This window comes from Mercenaria mercenaria, unplaced genomic scaffold (genome assembly GCF_021730395.1).
Source record: "Mercenaria mercenaria strain notata unplaced genomic scaffold, MADL_Memer_1 contig_553, whole genome shotgun sequence".
Classification (NCBI taxonomy): domain Eukaryota; kingdom Metazoa; phylum Mollusca; class Bivalvia; order Venerida; family Veneridae; genus Mercenaria; species Mercenaria mercenaria.
Genome location: NW_026463434.1, coordinates 36773 through 61438, shown reverse-complemented (window position 1 = coordinate 61438; position 24666 = coordinate 36773). Strand labels below are relative to the sequence as shown.

At 37.6% G+C, this 24666-nt stretch overlaps 1 protein-coding gene across 1 annotated transcript in view; it reads right to left on the bottom strand.

The window, feature by feature from the left end:
• LOC123538661 (uncharacterized) overlaps positions 1–24666 on the bottom strand; it is a gene marked incomplete at its 3' end in the record, with an annotated part of 65926 nt that overhangs the window by 4646 nt on the left and 36614 nt on the right. Inside the window, exons 10-14 of the mRNA XM_053535859.1 lie at positions 22446–22755; positions 17703–18041; positions 16264–16333; positions 9444–9544; positions 809–889 (exon numbers count right to left, since the gene is read on the bottom strand). Of these exons, the coding sequence (XP_053391834.1) occupies positions 809–889; positions 9444–9544; positions 16264–16333; positions 17703–18041; positions 22446–22755 (901 nt within the window). The remainder of the gene's footprint in view (positions 1–808; positions 890–9443; positions 9545–16263; positions 16334–17702; positions 18042–22445; positions 22756–24666) is intronic.

Here is a 24666-nt window from a genome sequence, read left to right as displayed (position 1 = left end):
TTTCTATGTTCAGGCTCCGGTGACCTTGACCTTAAATCAAGTGACATCAAAGTCAAAAAGGTCTTCTACTCTGCATGTCCAGTCATCCTATGAAGTTTTAACATTCTGGATCAAGTGGTTCTCCAGTTATTCATAAGAAGGAGTTTTCCAGGCCAGTTTCCAGTTTTTTCAGGCACCTGTGACATTGACATTTGATAGAATGACCCAAAGAGCTATAGAGCTCATCTACTCTGTAAGCCCTATCACCCTGTGAAGTTTTGAAGTTCTAGGTCAAACAATTTCCAGTTATTGATCAGAAACTAAGTGTGAAGGATACCAGATCCAGTGACCTTGACCTTTGATGGAGTTACCTCGAAATTATTTGGGGTCATCTACTCTGCATATCCTATCATCCTGTAAAATTTCAACATTCTTGGTCAAACAGTTTTCAAGTTATAAACTGGAAATGATTATCCATGTTCAGTCCCCAGTGACCTTGACCTTTGATGGAGTGACCCCAAAAACAGTAAGGGTCATCTACTCTGTAAGCCCTATCACCCTATGAAGTTCGAAAATGAAGTGGGACAGATGGATGGACAGGGTAAAAAAAGTTTCCCTAAGTAAAAAGAGAGACATAAATACCTCTATTCTGACACTAACATTAGTAGTGGTGAAAACATTCCATCGTATGTACATAATCTCACAGAAATGAAGTTCTGCAACTCAATGTCTAGCTTTCTTCTTGTCAAGAATAAGCCAGTATTTAGGTAACGAAGAAAATTGGTTTTCTGATGCATGTATAAAACATGTACATGCCAAATCATCTTACCTATATAATTCCAAGGTATTGAATCTGAATTTTCAGCATTTCCATTTGTCTCTCTGCCTTTGCCAGCATCTCCTTCATGACCTGTATATACATAAGGTATGCTAAAAGAAACTTTATTTATTCAGTAATTGCACAAGGAACAGAAATTATTTGGTTAATGTACACAAAAATTCTACTACTCAGGGTCAATGTGAATTTGACCTTTGACCTATTGCCCTCAAAATCAATAGGGGTCATCTGCTGGTCATGATCAACACCCCTCTTAAGTTTTGTGATCCTAATCCCAAGCATTCTCAAACTACAGATGCTTTTGAGAAAAGTGCATGTCTCCCACAACTGCCTAATGTTTGTCTGGATTGTTCAGACAAATGTTTCCTATCAAAAATGTCTAGTTTGTCTAGATGATTGGATCCAATCAGTAATTCAAGGGCCATATTTCAAAAGTGCCTGGGTGGATTTGGCTAGTTATCGAACTTGGCCAAGGTCTTATGGTCAAACACATTTTGTTCAAGTTTGGTGAAGATCGGATGAGAAATGTTCATCTTAGAGTGCGGACAAGCTCTGTGACAGACAGACACACACACAGACAGGAGTAAATCAATATGTCTCCCACACCACTGTGTGGTGGGAAACATAATTACCATCCTGAAACAGTTTAACTGTTCTGGGTCACATTGACCTTATCCTTAGACTTACTGACCTCAAAATCAATAGGGGTCATCTGCTAGTCCTCCCAATCAAGTTTCACGATCCTAGGACCAAACATTCTCAAGTTATTGTCTGGAAACAGTTTAACTCTTCCCAGTCACTCTGACCTTGACCTTTGACCTACTGACCTCAAAATCAATAGGAGTCATCTGCTGGTCATGATCAACCTCCCTATTAACTTTTATGATCCTAGACCTAAGAGTTTTTGAATTATTATCCGGAAATTGTTTAACTGTTCCGTGTCACTGTGACCTTGACCTTTGACCTACTGACAAAATCAGTAGAGGTCATCTGCTGGTCATGACCAACCTTCCTAAAGTTTCATGATCCTATGTGCAAGTGTTCTTGAGTTATCATCCGGAAACCATTTAACTTTCCAGGTCACTGTGACCTTGACCTTTGACTGAATGACCTCAAAATCAATAGAGGGGTCATCAGCTGTCATGATCAACCTCCCAACCAACTTTCATGCTCCTAGGCTTAAGTGTTCTTGCGTTATCATCCGGAATCCAATTGGTCTACAGACCGACCGATATATGCAAAACAATATACCACTCCTTCTTGGAAGGGAGTCATAATAAAGACTAACAGCTTTAGATCAGATTAAGAGGGAGTCAAATCATGAAAATCTGGGTTTCTTTGGTAGGACTGGGAGTTGGGGTAGGTGGGGGTTTTTGTGCTGCAAGGCAGGGATTCTATGGCACAAAAAAACTAAAAGTGAACAAAAAGAAAATTTTGAGCGGTTAGGGGCTAATATGGCTCTTGGAGGTGTCTGTTTGTGTGTTGTGTTACGTTGTACATGCATGCGTGTGGGCATGTGTGGGTAATGATGCTGACTGCCACACTCTGCACATCACCACTTATATCCCATTTATGACACACCTTTATTCCATTTGTGACACTGTGAAACCTGTTCATGTGCATACATGCCATATTTTCAGATGGTCAATAAGGAAGATTTGTCTCAACAGGGCTTTTTTAAGGGAGATTTGGGTAAAAATAAGGGAGACTTTTATTCACTGATTTTTTACGCGCCAAATAGCCGTTTTCAAAAAAAAAAATGATCAAGTTTTTTATATTGAATTGATGAGTGGAGCCAACAGTTGTGTACAGAATGCATGATTATTACTTATAGCACTTAACTTAATCCAAGGAAATTCAGAATTCCATGAAAGATTGAACCAGGAACTTTGTTTTTGCTTTATGCATTGATGCTTCTGCATCTGGGGAGAGTGATTATTTTGACATGTTTAAGCATACAATACTCAAAAGATTGCGGAGATATCATGTCAAAACAGTCTTTTAAGGGCAGTCATTTTTTTTTTCAGAAATGAAGTTGTCAAAAAAAAATAAAATGAAAGTCCTTCTTTTGCTGGACTGTCCATATTTAGATTAAAACTACATGTATTTAAACTGGGAATTCTTCTCCTGTTAATTATTACAACATGACAATATCACAAAGGAATGGCAGTCAATTCTTCGGGCAGTATGAATTGCAATTTATTTCATAAAATTCACTTATCTGAATTCATGTTTGTCAGAAATTCTGTGTAGTCTGACATTAACTCGCCAATTTTGTTAAATCTTAGTTGATTTTTTGCATGTTGTGCAAGTATTTAAATTGAGAAACATAAACTCGGTGTTAGCACTAACCTGTCTCATCCTCTGATGGCTCGATAAATACGGGGTTTCCTAATAAATATCGAGGTCAGCGAAAACGAAAGTACACTTTGGCAGCTGGCGGTAAAATGACGTAATTTAAGACTGGTTTACATATTAATTTGAAAACTACGGATCAGCGCCTTTGATGTTATTGAATCAGTCTAAAATCTCATGTGCACATGTTTACAATTGCCTACGAGTCAGATTAAATGGTTAATTGTTTGCAGATGGTGACAGCAGGTGGTAAGACAATTAATGCCTCAGGTGTGTATCACTCAATAAACAATTAAGCTAGGATTTATAGACAACTATCAAAATTATGTTTGAAGAGTATTTCCTGGCTACTCGATATTGAATTTCAAGTATTTTCTAAAGGTCTACATTGGGTCCGAAATACGATTTTTCCAAGAGGACTTTTTTTTAATTAATTTTTTTACGGGAGGTTTTTATGTCCTGGCGGGAGACCGGGAGATATACTGAACATACGGGAGAAAAAGTCTCCCAGCGGGAGATATGGCATGTATGCATGTGTTCTGTACACAGTCTCATCACTACCTAAGTATATGCAAACTCTGAAATGAAAACCTTAAATTATACACTTGACATAAAATAAGAAAAACAGATTTCACATCTGGGCTCAATCTGCGACCTTCACCTTTAGCCCAAGAACCCCATTCTAGCACCCTGCAAATTATCTCAATGCCAAAAATCTATACGCCTTATAAGTTTAAAGTTGATGCCTTGAATAGTTATTAAGTAATGCTCCAGACACAAAACATGATGGTGAGTTTCGACCTTAACCTGATTGTCCCACCAACCCAGTCCAAACACTTGACAAATCATCTCATCATCCCCTACCTATATACTGCATTTAACTTAAATACTATTAAGTTACACTCAGGACACAAAACGTGATAAGCTTGACCTCTGACCGATTCCTTGGCTTTGAATATCATTTCAACTCCACCTAAACACAAAGTTTGAAGTCAACACCTTAAATTGTTATTAAGTTTTGCACCAAAAAGGAAATATGACAGACAGATTTGACCATTGAGCTCAATTAATGACCTTGATCTTTGACTAACGAACCCAGTTTAAGCGCTCTGCAAAATTTTAAGAATCTCACCAGCAAAATTTAGATCAAGGTTTTAGTTGTGAAGACTCCAAGTAAACCTTCGGCATAATTTCCTCATAGGTTAATTCCAGTCAAACATTGTTTTGAACCATAATCAGTGAGGAGAGATCTGTACTCAATGACCTTAACTGTTGAGCTTTGTAGGCTCCATTCATCCTAGTTATATTGCCAATGGTTATCAAGTTGGACAAACTTGGTGGATTTAATGTCGCTCCAACAAAATTATAGGTCATATGGCGAGTTTCCTGCTTTGATGTTGGAGGAAGGCACCAGGTGCCCTTCCGTGAATTATTTCATCAGAAGTGGGCACCTAGGTAGAACCACCGACCTTCTGTTAGCTAGCTGGATGGTTTCTTCAAATGAAGAATTCAATGCCCCGAGTGAGGCTTGAACCTACATCAATGAGGTGCAAGCGATTTGAAGTCAGCTACCTTAACCACTCAGCCAAGGAGGCCTCAAGAAGGACAAACGGACAGATAGAAGAAGATAGATGAACAGACCACCACTTATGTCCTACTTTTCCAAAACTGGCATAAATGTCCAGGACAAACTAGAGCTATCACTGAAGGTGATGAATGTACCCCCCCCCCCCCCACCCAACCATTCTCCCCTCCCCTCGCACACACTGACAATGTACTTTGTAACTTGACAAGATTGCATAATTATGTGGACTGTATCACGAATACAGACTCTATGTATATGGTATAGTAATATAAAAAGTCCCATAACTCTGCAGAATATTTTTCTGGAAGAACCAAACATGCACAAGAAAGGTTAGTACTTACAACTTGTGTGAAGTTTCAATAAATTGTGTGCAATGGTTCAGGAGATTAGGCATATACAAGACTGCATTAAGCAAAATCCATGTATATAGCATGGTAACAAAAACAAAGTCCCATAACACTACAGAATATTTATCTAAAACAACATAATGAACCATGCACAAATAGGGTTGGTACTGATCACTTCTGTGAAGTTTCATTAAATTGTTTGCAGAGGTTCAGAAGATTAGTTGTGCACAAGATAGCATATGCAAGCTGTATATATATAGTATATTTCATTTAACAAAGAAGACAGTCATGATGACCCCGGATTGCTCACCTAAGTAACAGGTGCTACATGTTTCAAATATCAAACTGATACTAAAATATTAAGAAAGTAGGTCAGTAGGTCACATTCAAGGTCACTGAAATTCAGTTTCAAAACTGGTGTGCAGAACTGTACATGTCATCCAAATTTCAAGGCTGTATTTGGCCCTATAATCTACTGTTAACAGATTTAAGCTATACTTGTCCTCTTTTGTTCTCTTTACAGTTAGATGGCCCTCTCTTTCTTTTAAGTTGCTCAAACAGACAGAAAGACAGAGAGACAAACAGACAACCTGAAAGCAGTATACACCCCCCTTACTTCTTTGTCAGGGTACAATAAGTCTGTTTGATATGGGTGTACTGCTATTTTTTCCACTGTGTTTCTGCCATATTAATACCACATTCAGGACACCAATTCAGTTTTCACATATTCAGAATTATTTCTTAACTATTCTCAAATAACTGACAACTTTCTCATTTGAATCTAACACATGGAGAACACTTTCCATTTCACTAGGGACTAAGCTCACAATATTTTAAAAGCCTAAAGCAGAATCATTTTATAAATGTAAATCAGAAGAAAAGGCCAATGGGCACTATGTCATAACAGTAACAGACTACAAAATGACCCAAATACATGAGTACAAAAGCAACAAGAGTGCCAGAATGTCACAATATACGCCCGTCACAGCAAATTTCTTTACACTAGCACCTGTATTTGCAAATGGAATTTTAATTTTGTAGTTGTTTACAATGTTTATTTTTTTTAGAAATTATTGTAATTCTTTTATTTTTCTAAGTCCGCAAAAAAAATTACAGTGTAACTTCCGAAAACCGAACGACCTCCGGACCAGCCTAAAAGTTCGGTTTTTGGAAGTTTCCGGAATTCAGAAGTTTGAAAGTTTGTAGGCGAAGTGGACTTGGTGCACAAGAGTTAACGTAGGATAAAGGAGATTATTATCCTTTTTAATTTTACAATTTAATTAAAAGTAAATAATTAATTTATTAATTAATTACAAACATTAAGGATAATAAATACATAAATAACAAATATAAAACTAGAGCTATCACTAAAGGTGATGAATGTACCCCCCGCATGCACTGACACAGTACATTGCAATTTGACGCACACAAGATTGCATAATTATGTGGACTGTATGTATATAGACTGTATGTATACAGTATAGTAACAAAAAACAAAGTCCCATAACTATGCAGAATATTTATCTAAAAGAATGTAACATGCACCATGCACAACTAGGGTTGATACTGATCACCTGTGTGAAGTTTCATTAAATTGTGTGTAAGGGTTTGGTAGATTAGGCACGCACAAGATTGCATTATGCAGACTGTATGTACATAGTATGTTAACAAGAAACAAAGTCCCATAACTCTGCAATTTTTGTCGCTGAAAGAACCTAACATGCCCCATGCACAACTACTGTTGTTACTGATCACTTGTGTGAAGTTTCATTAAATTGTGTCAAGGGGATGAGGAGAGATGGTGCGCACAAGATTGTGTCTATGTATATAGTATAGTAACAAAAAAACAAAGTCCCATAACTCTGCAATTTTTTTTTCTGAAAGAACCTAACATGCCCCATGCACAACTACTGTTGTTACTGATCACTTGTGTGAAGTTTCATTAAATTGTGTCAAGGGGATGAGGAGAGATGGTGCGCACAAGATTGTGTCTATGTATATAGTATAGTAACAAAAAAACAAAGTCCCATAACTCTGCAAATTTTTTTTCCAAAAGAACCTAACATGCCCCATGCACAACTACTGTTGGTACTGATCACTTGTGTGAAGTTTCATTAAATTGTGTCAAGGGGATGAGGAGAGATGGTGCGCACAAGATTGTGTCTATGTATATAGTATAGTAACAAAAAAACAAAGTCCCATAACTCTGCAAATTTTTTTTCTAAAAGAACGTAACATGCCCCATGCACAACTACTGTTGGTACTGATCACTTGTGTGAAGTTTCATTAAATTCTGTCAAGGGGATAAGGAGAGATGGTGCGCACAAGACTGCGTCTACGGACAGACGGACAGACAGACAGACAGACAGACAACCTGAAACCAGTATACCCCCCTTACAACTTTGTTGTCGGGGGTACAAAGAAAGAACATATTTTAAATAATAGCATTTACGCAAAAATTTTCCACTTACATTTACCATTTTTGGAGTTCGAAGTTCGTCAACATTTCATTAATGTTGACAATGCATAGTTTAATCGATGTAACTAAATGAACTCAAACACTTATCTTTCTTTCGTTCAAACATTAAAAAAGTTTTTCACACTAAGATATTTAATTTATCACGTTTTCATAATATGAATACAAATAAAAGTAATCACTGACTGCTGGCTTACTTTTGCATCAAATGATCATTGTGATTATCTATCGTGTCAAAATAAAAGCGGGCTGCTGATAGATAAACAAAAGAACATGTTGACAGCGTTTTTGGATTAACAGGTGACATTTTTAACCCAGCAAAAATTTTGCTGTTCGGTTTTCGGAAGTCAATTTAAGTGTTGAAATATAAGCGGTCCTTCAAAAATCGTCCGGTTTTCAGAATTCGGAAGTTCCGGTTTTCAGAAGTTAAAAATAAATAGAAATAAGAACAGAAAAATTCGGGACCTTGAGTTTCATGCGGTTTTCAAAGGTTTCCGGTTTTCAGAAGGTCCGGTTTTCAGAAGTTACACTGTACCTTAAAATACACCCAAAAGTTGAAAGTAACATCAATGTTGTACCACAGAAAAGTGGCCTTGGTTTTTCCCTATGGTCAATTATAAAATAGGAAAATGTAAGTTATTTATAGTAACAACTAAGGGAAGTTAATCTTAAAAAAAAAAAAAAAAAAAAAAAAAAAAATTGCAAGTCCGTATAAAAATCCTTACCAGGTAGAGATAGCTAAAAATACACCTCAAAATTGGATGTAACATGCATGTTGTACTGCAGAAAAGTGGTCTCGATTTTTCCCTATGACTAGTAAGGAAAAAGTTACAATATAAGCTATTTATAGTAACAACAAAGGGAAGTAATTCAAAAGAAGGGACCAGAGATGACACTCCGTCTCATGATGGTGTACAACTGTGCCAAGTTACATCAAAATCCCTCCATGCATGAAGAAGAAATGCTTCGGACAAAGTCATTCTTGTATTTGACCTTTGGCCTCTAAGTGTGACCTTGACCTTAGACCTAGGGACCTGGTTCTTGCGCAAGACACTCCATCTCATGCTTGTGAACATCTGTGCCAAGCTACATCAAAGTCCTTTCATGCATGAAGAAGATATGCTCCGGACAAAGTTTTCATTCCTGTATCCTTTGACCTCTAAGTGTGACCTTGACCTTAGACCTAGGGACCTGGTTCTTGCACACGACACTCTGTCTCATGATGGTGAACAATTGTGCCAAGCTACATCAATGTCCTTTCATGCATGAAGAAGATATGCTCCGGACAAAGTTTTCATTCTTGTATCTTTTGACCTCTAAATGTGACCTTGACCTTAGACCTAGGGACCTGGTTCTTGTGCATGACACCCCCTCTCATGATGGTTAACAATTGTGCCAAGCTACATCAAAATCCTTCCATGCATGAAGAAGATATGCTCCAGACAAAGTCATTCATGAATTTTTCATTCTTGTATCCTTTGACCTCTAAGTATGACCTTGACCTTAGACCTAGGGACCTGGTTCTTGCACATGACACTCCGTCTCATGATGATGAACAACTGTGCCAACTTTCATCAAAATCCCTTCATGCATGAAGAAGATATGCTCCGGACAAAGTCATTCTTGAATTTGACCTTTGACCTCTAAGTGTGACCTTGACCTTAGACCTAGGGATCTGGTTCTTGCGCATGACACTCCGTCTCATGATGGTGAACAACTGTGCCAAGTTTCATCAAAATCCCTCCATGCATATAGGAGATATGCTCCGGACAAAGTCTGTGGACGCCGCCCGCCCGCCCATCCGCCTGCCAGGGGCGTTCCCATAATACGTCCCGTTTTTCAAACGGGCGTATAAAAAATTACCTTCATCTGTTGGTGTAGTAGGTTCTGACTTCACAGTAGGTTTTAAAGTTGTATGTTGTCCCAAAGGAGTATCTTTGTCAGATGTCACAACATAACCACTGCTAGAAAACAAACAAGTATTATATTGGACTGATAATGTAAACAAAAGTCTGTCACATACTCAAATATTACACCTAATAGTCAGATAAGAAAACTACAACAAGAGGGCCAAAATGGCCCTAGGTCGCTCACCTGAGAAACACACCATAACAATGTAAACATGTTTAACCTAGTGATTTCATGGAAACAAATATTCTGGCAAATTTTAATTAAAATTGGACAAAAATGTGGTCTCTTGTATTTAAACAAGTATTTTCTTAGATATGACCTTGTGCCCTTATTTTTGACCCCAGACAACCCATATTCAAACTTGATCTAGATTTTATCAAGACAATAATTCTGATCAAATTTCATGAAGACCAACTGAAACATACATTCTCTATCGCATACACAGGTTTTTCTTTGATTTGACCTAGTGACCTAGTTTTTGACCCCAGATAACCCATATTCAAACTTGACCTATATTTCATCAAGGCAATCATTCTGACCAAATTTCATGAAGACCAATTGAAACATACAGTCTCTATCGCATACGCAGGTTTTTCTTTGATTTGACCTAGTGACCTAGTTTTTGACCTCATATAACCCATATTCAAACTCGACCTAGATTTCATCAAAGCAATCATTCTGAAATAAATTTATGAAGATCAATTGAAAAATACAGCCGCTATTGCATACACAAGGTTTTTTTTTCTATTTGACCTAGTGACCTAGTTTTTACCAAAGATGGCCCATATTCGAACTCAGCCTGGATTTCATCAAGGCAATCATTCTGACCAAATTTCATGAAGATCAATTGAAAAAAAAACTTCTATCGCATACACAAGGTGTTTTTTTTTATTTGACCTTGTGACCTAGGTTTTGAACCCAGATGACCCATATTCAAACTTGACCTAGATTCCATCAAGGCAATCATTCTGACCAAATTTCATGAAGATCAACAGAACAAGAGGGCCATGATGACCCTAATTATGATGACCTGAGATCAAGTTTTGACATGGATCACATAGGCATACACTTTAAATATCATCAGGATAAATATTTTCTTGTAACAGTCCCTTTTGACCTATGGGTCACATACTAGTCATAGCCAATCTCCATACCAAGTTTGAGGGTCCTTGGCTCAAATGCTGCATTTTTGTACTAGCATGACTATTCCTTACCCTGGAAGACTTAAGTAATATTTAAAACCAATCTCATTAGATGCTGCTGAGGTATATTCATTTACATAAAATAAAGGGAGGTAATTTGTCATAAATTCAATCAAAATTTATCTACCCTGATTGTCCGAGTCAATCTGATGGCATAAATGACGATTCAAATCAGTATCTTCATTGGTTACAGAGATACACCCATTTTAATTTGAAACGAAGGGAGGTAATTTGATATAAAATCAGTCCATAGTTGCCTACCCTGATTGTCTCAGTCCAACTAATAACAATAATGAAATTTCAAATGAGTCCTATAAATACTTAGTGAGATAAATCCATTTTTATTAAAATCAGGATAGGTAATCATGCACTGGTATATGCATGTAGAAGATACAGAGTACAAGCCTTTACAACAATATATTACAAAAGTAAGTAAATTTAAAGTGAAATTTCTAATCATGGAAGACATAAATAACGTTTCAAACCAATATCATTAGAAGCTGCTAGGTATATTCAAATACAAAACAAGAAACGCGGCAATGCCACGAAACCAGGTTTTCAACACTTTTCATAAGAATGAAGAAGTATACTGAATCACAGTGCACCACTTTAAAGCACAACCCTAACCCTAAACCCTAACCCTAAACCCTAACCTAACCCTATTTTTAGTAACAATGACCTTGACCTTGATCTAAGAAACCCTAAAATCAATCCCAAGCTACAACTTTAAATAAGTTTTCTATACACCAAGTTTCATCATGATAGCTCATTCCTAAGTTAAGTTATTGACCGGAAACCCTTTTTCTATTTTAAGTAACAGTGACCTTGACCTTGACCCCAGAAACCCCAAAATCAATCCCAGCCTTTGTCTTGATATAAGCTACATACATACCAAGTTTTATTCAAATATCTTTACCGAAACAAAAGTTATTGACCGGAAACACCAGTTTGACGCCACCGCCCATCCGCCCGCCCGTCGACCAACGACATACCCCAATCTAATAACTCAGGTAATTTGCCAGAAATTCAGTCAATATGTATCTTCACTGATTGTCCAAGTCCATCTGATGGCATAAACGAAATTTCAGATCAGCATTTTCATTAGTTACGGAGATATACCAATTTTAATTTGAAATAAAGGGAGGTAATTTGACATACAATCAGTCCATAGTTATCTACCCTGATTGTCTGAGTCCAACTAATAACAAAAATGAAAGTTTAAATGAGTCCTATAAGTACTTACTGATATAAATCAATTTTGATTCAAATCAGGGGAGGTAATCAGATATAAAATAACTCCAGAACCTACGACTGGATCTAACAGATTCATCATAGAATCCGAGATTTATTGTTGCTGAAGATATTTTGCAAGTTTGTATCAAATCAAACCATAAATGAAGTCTCTATAAGGCTGCAAAAGCCAAAATAGCAAATTTTGGACCTTTAAGGGGCCATAACTCTGGAACCCATTATGGGATCTGGCCAGTTTTCGAAAGGAACCAAGATATTATGCCAATACAAGTTTTGTACAAGTTTGATTAAATTCAAATCATAAATGAAGCTGCAATTGTGCAGACAAGGTCACAATAGCTAATTCTGGCCCTTTCAGGGGCCATCTCTCTGGAACCCATAAAGGAATAAGGCCAGTTCAAGAAAGGAACCAAGATCTTATGGTGATACAAGTTGTGTGCAAGTCTGGTTAAAATAAAATCATAAATGAAGCTGCTATTGTGCAGACAAGGTCAAAATAGCTGATTCTGGCCCTTTCAGGGGCCATAACTCTGGAACTCATAATGGAATCTGGCCAGTTCAAGAAAGGAACCAAAACCTTATGGTGATACAAGTTGTGTGCAAGTCTGGTAAAAATCAAGTCATAAATAAAGCTACTATTGTGCAGACTAGGTAATTTTGGCCCTTTCAAGGGCCATAACTCTTGAACCCATAATGGGATCTGGCCGATTCAAGAAAGGAACTGAGATCTTACTGTGATACAAGTTGTGTGCAAGCTTGGTTAAAATAAATCATAAACTAGAAGATGCTTTTGCAAAAAAGCGCATGTCTCCCCCAATGCAAAGTGGTATAGGCAAGAAGTCAATAGGAGTCAGGAGCGAAAGTCAAAGAGACACTGATGGTTGGCTGCAATAGGGATCATCTACTTGGCATGTCCAGTCATCCTGCTAAGTTTCAACACTCTTGGCCTAGTGGTTCTCCAGTCACTGTTCAGGCTCCTGTGACCTTGAATTTTGATGAAGTGACCCCAAAATAAATAGGGGTCATCTACTCTGCATGTCCAATCATCCTATTAAGTTTCAACATTCTAGGTCAAGTGGTTCTCAAGTTATTTTCCAGAAATGATTTCACATGACCAGGCCCCTGTGACCTTGACCTTTAACAGACTGACCCAAAAATCAATAGGGGTCATCTACTCTGCATGTTCAATTATCCTATGAAGTTTCAACATTCTGGATCAAGAGGTTCTCAAGTTATTGATCGGAAATGGTTATCAATGTTCAGGCCCCTGTGACCTTGACCTTTAACGGAGTGACCCCAAAATCGATAGGGGTCATGTACTCTGCATGAGCAATCATCCTATGAAGTTTCAACATTCTGGGTTGAGTGGTTCTCAAGTTACTGACCGGAAATTGTTTTCCATGTTCAGGCTCCTGTGACCTTGACCTTTAATAGAGTGACCCCAAAATTAATTGGGGTCATTTACTCTGTATGTCCAATCATCCTATGAAGTTTTAACATTCTGGGTCAAGAGGTTCTCAAGTTATTGATCAGAAGCGGTTTTCCATGTTCAGGCCACTGTGACCTTGACCTTTAACAGAGTGACCCCAAAAACAATAGGGGTCATCTACTCTACATGACCAATCATCCTATGAAGTTTCAACATTCTGGGTCAAGTGGTACTCAAGTTATTGATTGGAAATGGTTTTCAATGTTCAGACCCCTGTGACCTTGACCTTTGACGGAGTGACCCCAAAAACAATAGGGGTCATCTACTCTTCATGACCAATCATCCTATTAAGTTTCAACATTCTGGATCAAGTGGTTCTCTAGTTATTGATCGGAAATGGTTTTCAATGTTCAGGCCCCTGTGACCTTGACCTTTGACGGAGTGACCCCAATATCAATAGGGGTCATCTACTCTTCATGACCAATCATCCTATTAAGTTTCAACATTCTGGGTCAAGTGGTTCTCTAGTTATTGACCGGAAATGGTTTTCAATGTTCAGGCCCCTGTGACCTTGATCTTTGACGGAGTGACCCCAAAATCAATAGGGGTCATCTACTCTTCATGACCAATCATCGTGTGAAGTTTCAACATTCTGGGTCAAGTGGTTCTCTAGTTATTGATCGGAAATGGTTTTCAATGTTCAGGCCCCTGTAACCTTGACCTTTGACAGAGTGACCCCAAAAACAATAGGGGTCGTCTACTCCAGCAGCCCTACAACCCTATAAAGTTTGAAGGTTCTAGGTCAAATGGTTCTCCAGTTATTGCTCGGAAATGAAGTGTGACGTACGGACGGACGGAAGGACGGACGGACAGACGGACGGACGGACGGACAGGGCAAAAACAATATGTCTCCTGGGGGAGACATAATGAAACCACTATCGTGCAGACAAGAAATTGTTGATGGACGGAGGGACAGACTGACAACGGACAACGGATGAAGGTGATCACAAAAGCTCACCTTGTCACTATGTGACAGGTGAGCTAAAAAGCAGAATGGAGGTCTGTTTCTTGCTGAACAGAGTCAGCTTTTGATAGTGAACAAGTGTTGCAAGTTATTAAGCAATAGCTTTGACTGTTAAGGAGAAAAATTTACCTAAACGCAAAACTTTACCAAAAAATCTGAATCAGATATATTCCAAGTCCAAAAAAGGCCATAAAACTGCAATTTTGACTATTTCTGGGGCCGTAACATAATATGGGGTGAAGGCAGACAAAAAATAGAATGTGCGCAAGTTTATATCATGATAAAGACTCATGAAAGGTTTCATCAATTTATATCAAATACTTTCTGAGCTAGGTGCATCACAAACTTTGGAAAGATGGAAGGGGACAAGAGCAAATTTGTATGCCCCTATAACTCATGAGGAAACCAACAAGAGCTGTTGGATGACAGCGCGCTCGACTCTTCAAAGAATTGATTGAAGAATGGGGTCAAAATATTACCATAGATATTCAGACAAAAGATTAGACAAACAATGTTCCTGTATTTGTGGATTTCGATAAGTCTTGCACTAAATGGCAATGTGTGAACCAATTTCAAAGTCCAAAAAGGGCCATAATTCAGCCAAAATAGTTGTCAGAGTTATGTACTCTTGCCTACAGATTGAAATCATGATGATAAACAAGTGTTAAGTTTAAAAGCCATATGTCAAATAGTTTTGACAAAACATGGACTTGTATGAAAACGGAACAAATTTCCAAGTCCAAAAAGGACCATAATTCAGTCAAAATAGATGAGTTATGTTCTCTTTGCTACAGATAGACACTATTATACTGAACAAGTGATAAAACTTTCAAAGCCATATGTCAAACACTTTACACAAAGTATTAACTGGTACGAAAAACTTAACCAAGATTTCTAAGTCAAAAGGGGCTATAATTCAGCCAAAATCCTTGATGGAGTTATGTTCTCTTGCCTATAACTGGACATGGTGATGGTAATCAGGTGTTGAAAGTTTCAAAGCTATATCTCAAAAGACTGTCAAAATATGAACTGGTACGAAAAACTTAACCAAGATTTCTAAGTCAAAAAGAGCCATAATTCAGCCAAAATCCTTGATGGAGTTATGTTCTCTTACCTGTAACTGGACATGGTAAACAAGTGTTGAAAGTTTCAAAGCTTTATCTCAAAAGACTTTGTCAAAATATGAACTGGTACGAAAAACTTAACCAAGATTTTTAAGTCGAAAGGTGCCATAATTCAGTCAAAATCCTTGATGAAGTTATGTATTCTTGCTTATAACTGGACATGATGATGGTAAACAAGTGTTGAAAGTTTCAAAGCTTTATCTCAAAAGACTTTGTCAAAATGTGGATTGGTACGAAAAACTTAACAAAGGTGTGACGCCGACGCCGACACCGATGGTGAGTAGGGTAGCTCTACTTATTCTTTGAATAGTCAAGCTAAAAATGTAGTAAAGGGTAAAGGTTAAAATACTCTGTGTTTGACAGATTCTGAGACTATTTCTTTTCAAGGAACAAAGGCTAATTTTATTTAAAAACTTAAACTAGTTTAATACTCTTTCTTGTTCAATCAAATAAAATCAATGTCTGTAATTAACTAATAAAAATTTCATAGAATGTCAATAGATCAATTTTTCAGGTAACAATAGATTTTAAAGCATTACATGGTGGTGTAAAAAAGTACCAATCTACAAACAATGTGAGGCATGAGTGAAGTGTATCAGGCAGGCCAAACATCATTATATAAGCCAGTTCTATGTCAGGGCTACAATTGATAAATCTTACATTCCGGGAAAGGATGAAGCAGATCACTTATTTTGGTGAGGAGGGTGTATAACTATGCAAACTGTAAACAAATATCACTTACACTTGTTTACATGAGAAGTCAGTTTTGTCTCTTTCATACCCTGGTCTGCATGGTTCCACACAGGTCCCATCTGAAGAATAAATATTTCAATTAAAACAAATACAAGAAAAAATGTGAAATAGATCAATTCAGAGAAGACATATAATTCATTGTTGTTGTTTTTTTTATTCAGTCTAAACAATGTCCTTTTTTTGAGATTGTAAGAAAACGTTTTCCAAGAGTGTTAACAAGACCTCTCTAAAACATCAACTGTTGACCCTGTTTTACCCATAAGGTGACCTAATCACAAACTTTATTTTATTGAGTTCTGGCCATATTTCATAAGATCATGTAGCAGATGTGGCCTCTACAGTGTTAACAAGATACCTCTATGGTCTGACCTAGTGACCTAGATTTTTATCTTGGATGACTTAGTTTTGAACTTGATGTGGATCTCATTAAGACAAACATTCTGACAGTTGCAGGACATTCAAACAGAAAATATTAGTGATTAAGTGTTGAAGTGTAAATATCTTTTTTTCCTATAATTTGCCCAGTGACCTGACTTTTTACCTTAGATGACCTAGTTTTAAATTTGACCTGCATAACATAGAGGCAAATCTTCCAGACAGATTTCTTGAAGATCAATTAGGAAAATTTATGTGGCATCTGGTGTGTTTATGAGGATTCCTAGGATTATACTTTGAAATCTAGTTTAAACCTGTTTATGAAGAAGTTGTTTTTAAAGATCAGACAGAAATGTGGTTTCTGGAGTGTTTTCAGGTATATATAATATTTAGCCTAGTCTTTTATCTCTATGATGATGCTATTTTGTTCTAGGTTTTACTGAGACAAATATTTTGACCAGGTTCCATAAGCCTTATTTATTTATTTATTTTGTTGGGTTTAAAGTCACACTGGCACAATTATATGTCATATCGTCACCTTAGCGCAAAAAGTGAATAAATCCTTTAAGTCAACGCAGTTACCCACTTCCTGAGGTGACGATATGGTAACTTTCAAACTTTGGTGGAGGAAGACCCATGCGCACCTTTGTGCATTTTTTCATCACGAGCAGGCATCCAGAAATGTTTTCTTCTATGATTTATCCTAGTGGCCTTGTCTTTTCCCTAAGCTGACCCAGTTTTGACCTTGACCTAGATGCCATGACATGATAGCCCAATATTGAACTCTTCAGAGATATGATTTAGGCAAACATTCTGCAAAGATCCATTAAGGCTGGGATGAAATTTAAAATTGTGACCTCTTAAAGGGTTAGCAGCAAAATAATGCATGTTGCACAACAGACAAAAGTTACAGTGGTATGAAAATAGCTCACCTTGTGCACTTTGTGTTCCGGTGAGCAAACAATATGGAAACAACTTCTGAATGGTCAGCAACTCATGAAGAAGTAAACCCACAGATTAAAAATGTTTCTGGCTTACTAACAACAAACTTACTGTGTAAGGGCATTTTTCCACTGGAGCAAGGATTTGACTGGTTGATATGTGTACAGAAATCAAGATGACCTAAAAAATGGTCATCATAATTGACGAATGATTTGTTGTGAGCATTGAAGTATCCCGCCTTGCTGTCACACATCAGTATAGTTGGATGGATATGGTCTCCTTGTTTGAAAACTATAAACCCTTCTGGAATCATTTCCAGTGATTCGTGCTTGGTCCTACACGCATTATGACACTTTGATGGTTCAGCCTGGTAGAAGCCTTCTGGACAAATACTTTCTTTTATCACAACCAAACCATTGCTGTCAACACCTTCAACTTGCCATCCAATACCTGAAAGGGCATAAGTTTTTTAATTAACTCCTGTAAGTATACGGTAACAAGAGCACCACCTTGCGGGTGCAGACGCTCATCTGATTTTTTTTGTCTCTGTAAAATAGAAATATTGTCCTACCCATGATTTTCTAAGTCCAAAAAGTGCCATAATTCTTGCAAAAAGCAATGCAGAGTTACGGTACTTGTTGTGAAGAGTCAGTTTTAAATGGCGCATAACTGCACTGAGTTTTAAAACAATAGATTTTACCGTTAAGGAGAAAAGTTGACCTATACGCAAAACTTAACCAAGAAATCTGATTTTCTAAGTCCAAAAGGGGCCATAATTCTTGCAAAAAGCAGGATGCAGGTTTGTTTCTTGCTATACAGAGTCAGCTTATGATGGTAAACAAGTGTTGCAAGTTTTAAATCAATAACTTTGATAGTTTAGGAGAAAAGCTGACCTAAACACAAAACTTAACCAAGAAATCTGATATTTTCTAAGTCCAAAAGGGGCCATAATTCTTGAAATAAACAGGATGGAGTTATGTTTCTTGCTGTTCAGGGCCAGCTTATGATGGTGAACAAGTGTTGCAAGTTTCAAAGCAATAGCTTTGATAGTTTAGGAGAAACGTTTACCTAAACATAAACCTTAACCAATAAATCTGATATTTTCTAAGTCCAAAAGGGGCCATAATTCTTGGAAAAAAAAAACAGAATAGAGTTATGTTTCTTGCTGTTCAGGGTCAGCTTATGATGGTGAACAAGTGTTGCAAGTTTTAAATCAATAGCTTTGATAGTTTAGGAGAAAAACTGACCTAAACACAAAACTTAACCAAGAAATCTGATTTTCTAAGACCAAAAGGGGCCATAACTCTTGCAAAAAGCAGGATGGAGTTATGTTTCTTGTTGTTCAGGGTCAGCTTATAATGGTGAACAAGTGTTGCAAGTTTCAAAGTAATAGCTTTGATAGTTTAGGAGAAAAGCTGACCTAAACATAAAACTTAACCAGGCAATGCCAATGCTGACGCCGATCAAGTGATGACAAAAACTCATCTTTTTTTTTCCGAAAATCAGATGAGCTAAAAAATGGAAACATGTGGTCTATAAACAAATTGCAAAAAAAATCCAATTCATAAAACTGTAAAGGACAAAAGATGTGCCTCTGTTTAGAACTGAATTCCAAACAAGGAGGGCCATGGTGCCCTAGAAAGCTCACCCAAGTTTCACAGCTTGCTTGAAGATTTTTGGTAGTGGGTCAAAAAGGGAATGTCTGTGAAATTATTTTGAAATAAGGCCAGTGATTTGTGACTTGAAGATTTTTTAAGTTTCCACTGAAACTAGAGTTATCACAGGAGTGACGAATTATACCCCCACAATATGGCCTTGAACTAACCAATGTCAAAGCTGAACTTACTTGACCTTTGACCTACTGACCTCAAAATCAATAGAGGTCATCTGCTGGTCATGATCAAACTCCCTATGAAGTTTCAAGATCCTCGGCCAAAGCGTTTTCAAGTTATCATCCGTAAATGTTTAAATGTTCCAGGTCACTCTGACCTTTGACCTTTGGAACTCAAAATCAATACAGGTAATCTGCTGGTCATGATCAACCTCCCTATTAAGTTTCATGATCCTAGTCCCAAGCGTTCTGAAATTATTGTCCGAAAACAGTTTAAATGTTCCAGGTCACTGTGACCTTGACCTCTGACCTACTGACATCAAAATCATTAGGGTCATCTGCTGGTCATAACCAACCTCCCTATCAATTTTCATGATCTTAGGCCCAAGTATTCTCAAGTTATCATCTGGAAACCATTTAACCGTTCGTGTTATTGTGACCTTGACCTTTGACCTACTTGCCTCAAAGTCGAACTTGACCTGTATTCAATCATGTTACATCTGTGTACAAACATTTATGATCCTAGACCCAAGCGTTCTCAAGTTATCATCTGGAAACCGTTTAACTGTTCCGAGTCACTGTGGCCTTGACCTTTGACCTACTGACCTCAAAGTAAAACTTGACCTATATTTCATGGTACTACACCTGTGTACCAAAATTTATGATCCTAGGCCCAAGCGTTCTCAAGTTATCATCTGGAAACCATTTAACTGTACCAAGTCACTGTGACCTTGACCTTTGACTTACTGATCTCAAAGTCAAACCTGACCTGTATTTTATGACGTTTCACCTATGTACCAAAAATTATTTACATCAGTCAAGCCTTTCATGAGTTATCACCCGGAAACTGTTTTACTGTTCAGGGTCACTGTGACCTTGACCTTTGACCTACTGACCCTAAATTCGATCTTGACCTGTATTTTCTGATGTTTTACAGCTGTGTACCAAAAATGATTTAAATCGGTCAAGCCTTTCAAGAGTTATCATCCTGAAACCATGAAAACCAATGGACCGACCGACCGCCAAGCTCACTCCAATATACCTCCCCCACTCCCACAAACTTCGTTTAAAATAAATATGGGCATGTGGTTGTGTTGGGGGTTGCGGTTGGGAGTGTGACCGTCGACCTACTGACAACAAAAACAATATGGTCACCTACTTAATAAGCCCATTCATGCAACCAAATTTTAAGTTTTCAAGGCTCAGGCCCCTGTGACCTTGACCTTTGACCTACTGACCCCAAGGAGTCATCTTCTTCATAAGCCCAATCATGCTATCAAGTTTGAAGGTTCTGGGTTGAGAGGTTCTCATGTTACTGGGTGGAAACTGTTTTCAAGATTCAGGCCCCTGTGACCTTGACCTTAAGTTTGATCTACTGACCCCAAGAAAATTAAGGGTCCTCTACTTCATAAGCCTCATCATGCTAACAAGTTTGAAGGTTCTACATCCAATAATTCACAAGTTACTGGGCTGAAACTATTTTCAGGGTTCAGGTCTCTGTGACCTTAACCTTTGATCCACTGACCCCAAAAACAATACGCTTTATCTACTTCATAAGCCCAGTCATGCAACCAAGTTTTAATGTTCTGCTCAAGTTATTCGTCAGTAACCATTAAATCTACCGGTAGATGGACAGACTGACCGGCGATACTCAGTCTGACGAGTGCAAAGCAATCCATCCACTAAGGGTGTATTATTATACCGCTTTATAACATAATTAAAATTTGTATATTAACATTGCAATTTACATTTTGACTGTCCATCATACACCTAAATGTCTAAATGTACGACCATTCAAAAAATGTTCTTTTTTTCATCTAGGCATTATTAGTGGTCGAATATTCTTGCATAAAAACTACTTTTTTTACTGGATCCGCCCATGTATAAACAGGAGAAAAATCGTGTGCAAACAAGGCAATTCACGCGCTGTTAATACATGATTTTTATTTTTGAAATGCTTTGCCAGGGATATATGTATGTATTTTTATGCACACTGATATTTGGCATCTGTGTCATGTTTCTTCCTTAACAACCTCATCTTGTAGCATTATAGATACAATGTAATCCATAGTATGTTTAGCTGTATCTGTTTCCAACCCCAAACGTACTGCCCCCATCAATGTACGCAGTAGCTTCTCTTAGAGTTCACTCCGTTTACAAAGCGTCTGTTCAGTTATTGTAAATAACTGTGAATAAATAAGTATCGCGTAAACTTGTGCTATTGTTCGTTTTTAGGTATTATATTTATGATTTTGGTAAGTATCAGTCGGTATGTTTTTATCTAATTTCTCGAAGAATTTATATAAACAGCTTGGAAACTTGACACTACGTTCGTACTTACCCGTACTCCAACTGCGTGTCCGTACTCAATATAACTCGAATGCAAAGTTATTATTCTTGAAATTGTGATCGAGTCCATCAAATTGTGAAATGATATGAACAATTATTGGTAATTTTATGTTTGTAATAATGAGAGATAAAAAAAATCACTTAAAAACCTTCAGGATGTGCTTTTGATAGTGTTGTTTATTTCCGAGCCCTGGATACAGATATTTAAAACATGTTTACCGTTTCCAAGAACAACAGGAATGGTAAATAAAAAATGTACCGGAATCATCAAGTCATCACATATGAAAACAATACATAAATAGTCGTAAAATATTTTTTTATGCAAGAATAGCGACAATACACATTTGTTTTGTGTATTAACGTCTGCAGAAGCCCTTGGGATATGATTGTGACCTCGACCTTCGGTCTCGGTCATAAACAATCCCGCGGGCTTCTGCAGACGTTTATACACAAAAAAACGTGTATTATCCCTACATTAAAGTAGGAGAGGACATATAAGAAAGTCTGAAACAATTATAGTCTAGTTATGACTGGAGATCTACAAACTTTAGACGTTCAGAATTTTGATGAATTTAATCCAAGTTTCTTTGTAATTTCATTTTTCATGATGTATACTATTTTACAAGTGAATTGCCAAGTGCACTAACAACAACTATAACTGTAAATCAGAATACCTTTAGGGCAACTTGTATTCTTGGGAATGCTGAAAAACACCATTCCATATGCGCTGTTCATGCATGTAATCTCCTCTGAAGACACACAGGTGTATCTGCAAAATTTTATCTTTAGCTCGGAAAAAAAAATTTTTCGAGGGCACTTTGTATTTTCCTCTGGATTTTGGCACACTTCTGACTTCAGCAGTTGAAACTTATAGAAAACTGCCCGCTCTGTGTCTATATCCCTATCTTTGTCCCTGACAGGATACTCGTATGTTGGTACAACATTGAACAGCAGCAGTAGTACTACAAAAACACACCGCAGAGTCTGTAAAATGAACACAACCACTAATTATTGCTATGAATCAATTACAAAAGGGCAAAAATGAATTAACACCTGGATCAAACTATGTCTTGGCAATGATTTACTTTATGGAACGCTAATTAACCACTTTCTCTACAAATATAAGACAATAGCGTTGATATGAATAATTCTAAAGAACTCAAAGAGCGTGGTACTAGAAATTTACTGAATATTCATAACATTAGTTGTAGTTATTTGAGTTTATCCTTAACAAGTGACTTTCATAGGGCATTTTTAACTGTTTTCAGCTAAACATTTCAGTCATGTAACATCATGTTCTACTTCTAGCAGTCAGCCTAATTTTGCCCAACGGAGTGCCATCTCACTGGAATACCACACCACAGACAAATAACATGATAACCACTCTGCTCTGTTATGACATCAGGCTGGGCAGTCCCAGAAATATATATAACTATGTATCTGCTTAGTGATGAATGCCAAGTGTGGAAACTACTAATATCATTTTCACAAAGTCTTTGTTGTAACTTGGCCAGGAATCGAACCCTGGCCTCACATACCAGTCCAAAACAATATGTTTACAGTTACAACTAATCTAAGACCTACAAAACTGAAACTTAATCAAAAATTAAGCCAATACCACATTTAATAACACAATAAACATTTAATATAACAGGAGCTCTCAGAACACAAAATGCACCCCCCCCCCCCACCACTCATGCATTCAGCACCTGCACAAGGAACAAAAATTATCTGGTCACTGTGCACCGGACAAATGACGTACTGACCTCAAATCAATAATTATGGGTCATTTATCAGTTATATGTCACTTCGGTATCAAATGTGATCTTAGGCCAAAGCATTCTCTTGTTATCTGGCAAAAAAAGGTTCTACTGCTCTGAGTCAATGTGACCTTGACATTTGACCTAATGATCTCAATAGGGGTCATCTGCATGACAATCAACCTCCCTATCAAGTTTTGTGATCCTAGGCCTAAGCGTTCTCAAGTTAACGTCCTGAAACGGTTAAACTGTTCTGGGTCACTGTGACCTTGACCTTTGACCTACTGATCTCAAAATAACTAGGGGTCGTCTGCTGGTCATGACCAACTTCCCTATCAACTTTAATCATCCTAGGCCCAAGCGTTCTTGAGTTATCATCAACAAACCGTAGACCTGTTCTGTGTCAATGTGACCTTGACCTTTGACCTACTGATCTCAAAATATACAGCAGTCGTCTGCTGTCATGACCAACCTCCCTATCAACTTTAATTATCCTAGGCCCAAGCATTCTTGAGTTATCATCTTGAAACCGTAGACCTGTTCTGGGTCACTGTGACCTTGACCTTTGACCTCAAAATCAATAAGGGTCATCTGCTGATTATGACATCCCTATTAAGTTAAGTGATCCTAGGCCCAAGAGTTCTTGAGTTATTGTCCGTAAACGTTTTAACTATTCCGGGTCACTGTGACCTGGACCTTTGACCTACTGACTCAAAATCAATAGGACCCATCTGCTACTCATGATAAACCTCCCTACTGTTTCATGATCCTAGGCCCAAGCATTCTCAAGTTTATGTCTGGAAACAGTTTAACTGTTCTGGGTCACTGTGACCTTGACCTTTGACCTACTGACCTCAAAATCAATAGGGGACATCTGCTGGTCATGATCAACCTCTCTATTAAGTTTCCTGATCCTAGGCTAAAGCGTTCTCAAGTTATCCGGAAACAGTTTAACTGTTCTGGGTCACTGTGACCTTGAACTTTAACCTACTGACCTCAAAATCAATAGAGGTCATTTGCTGGTCATGATTAACCTACCTATTTAGTTTCATGATCCTAGGCCCAAGCGATCTCAAGTTATCATCCGGAAACAGTTTAACTGTTCTGGGTCACTGTGATCTTGACCTTTAACCTA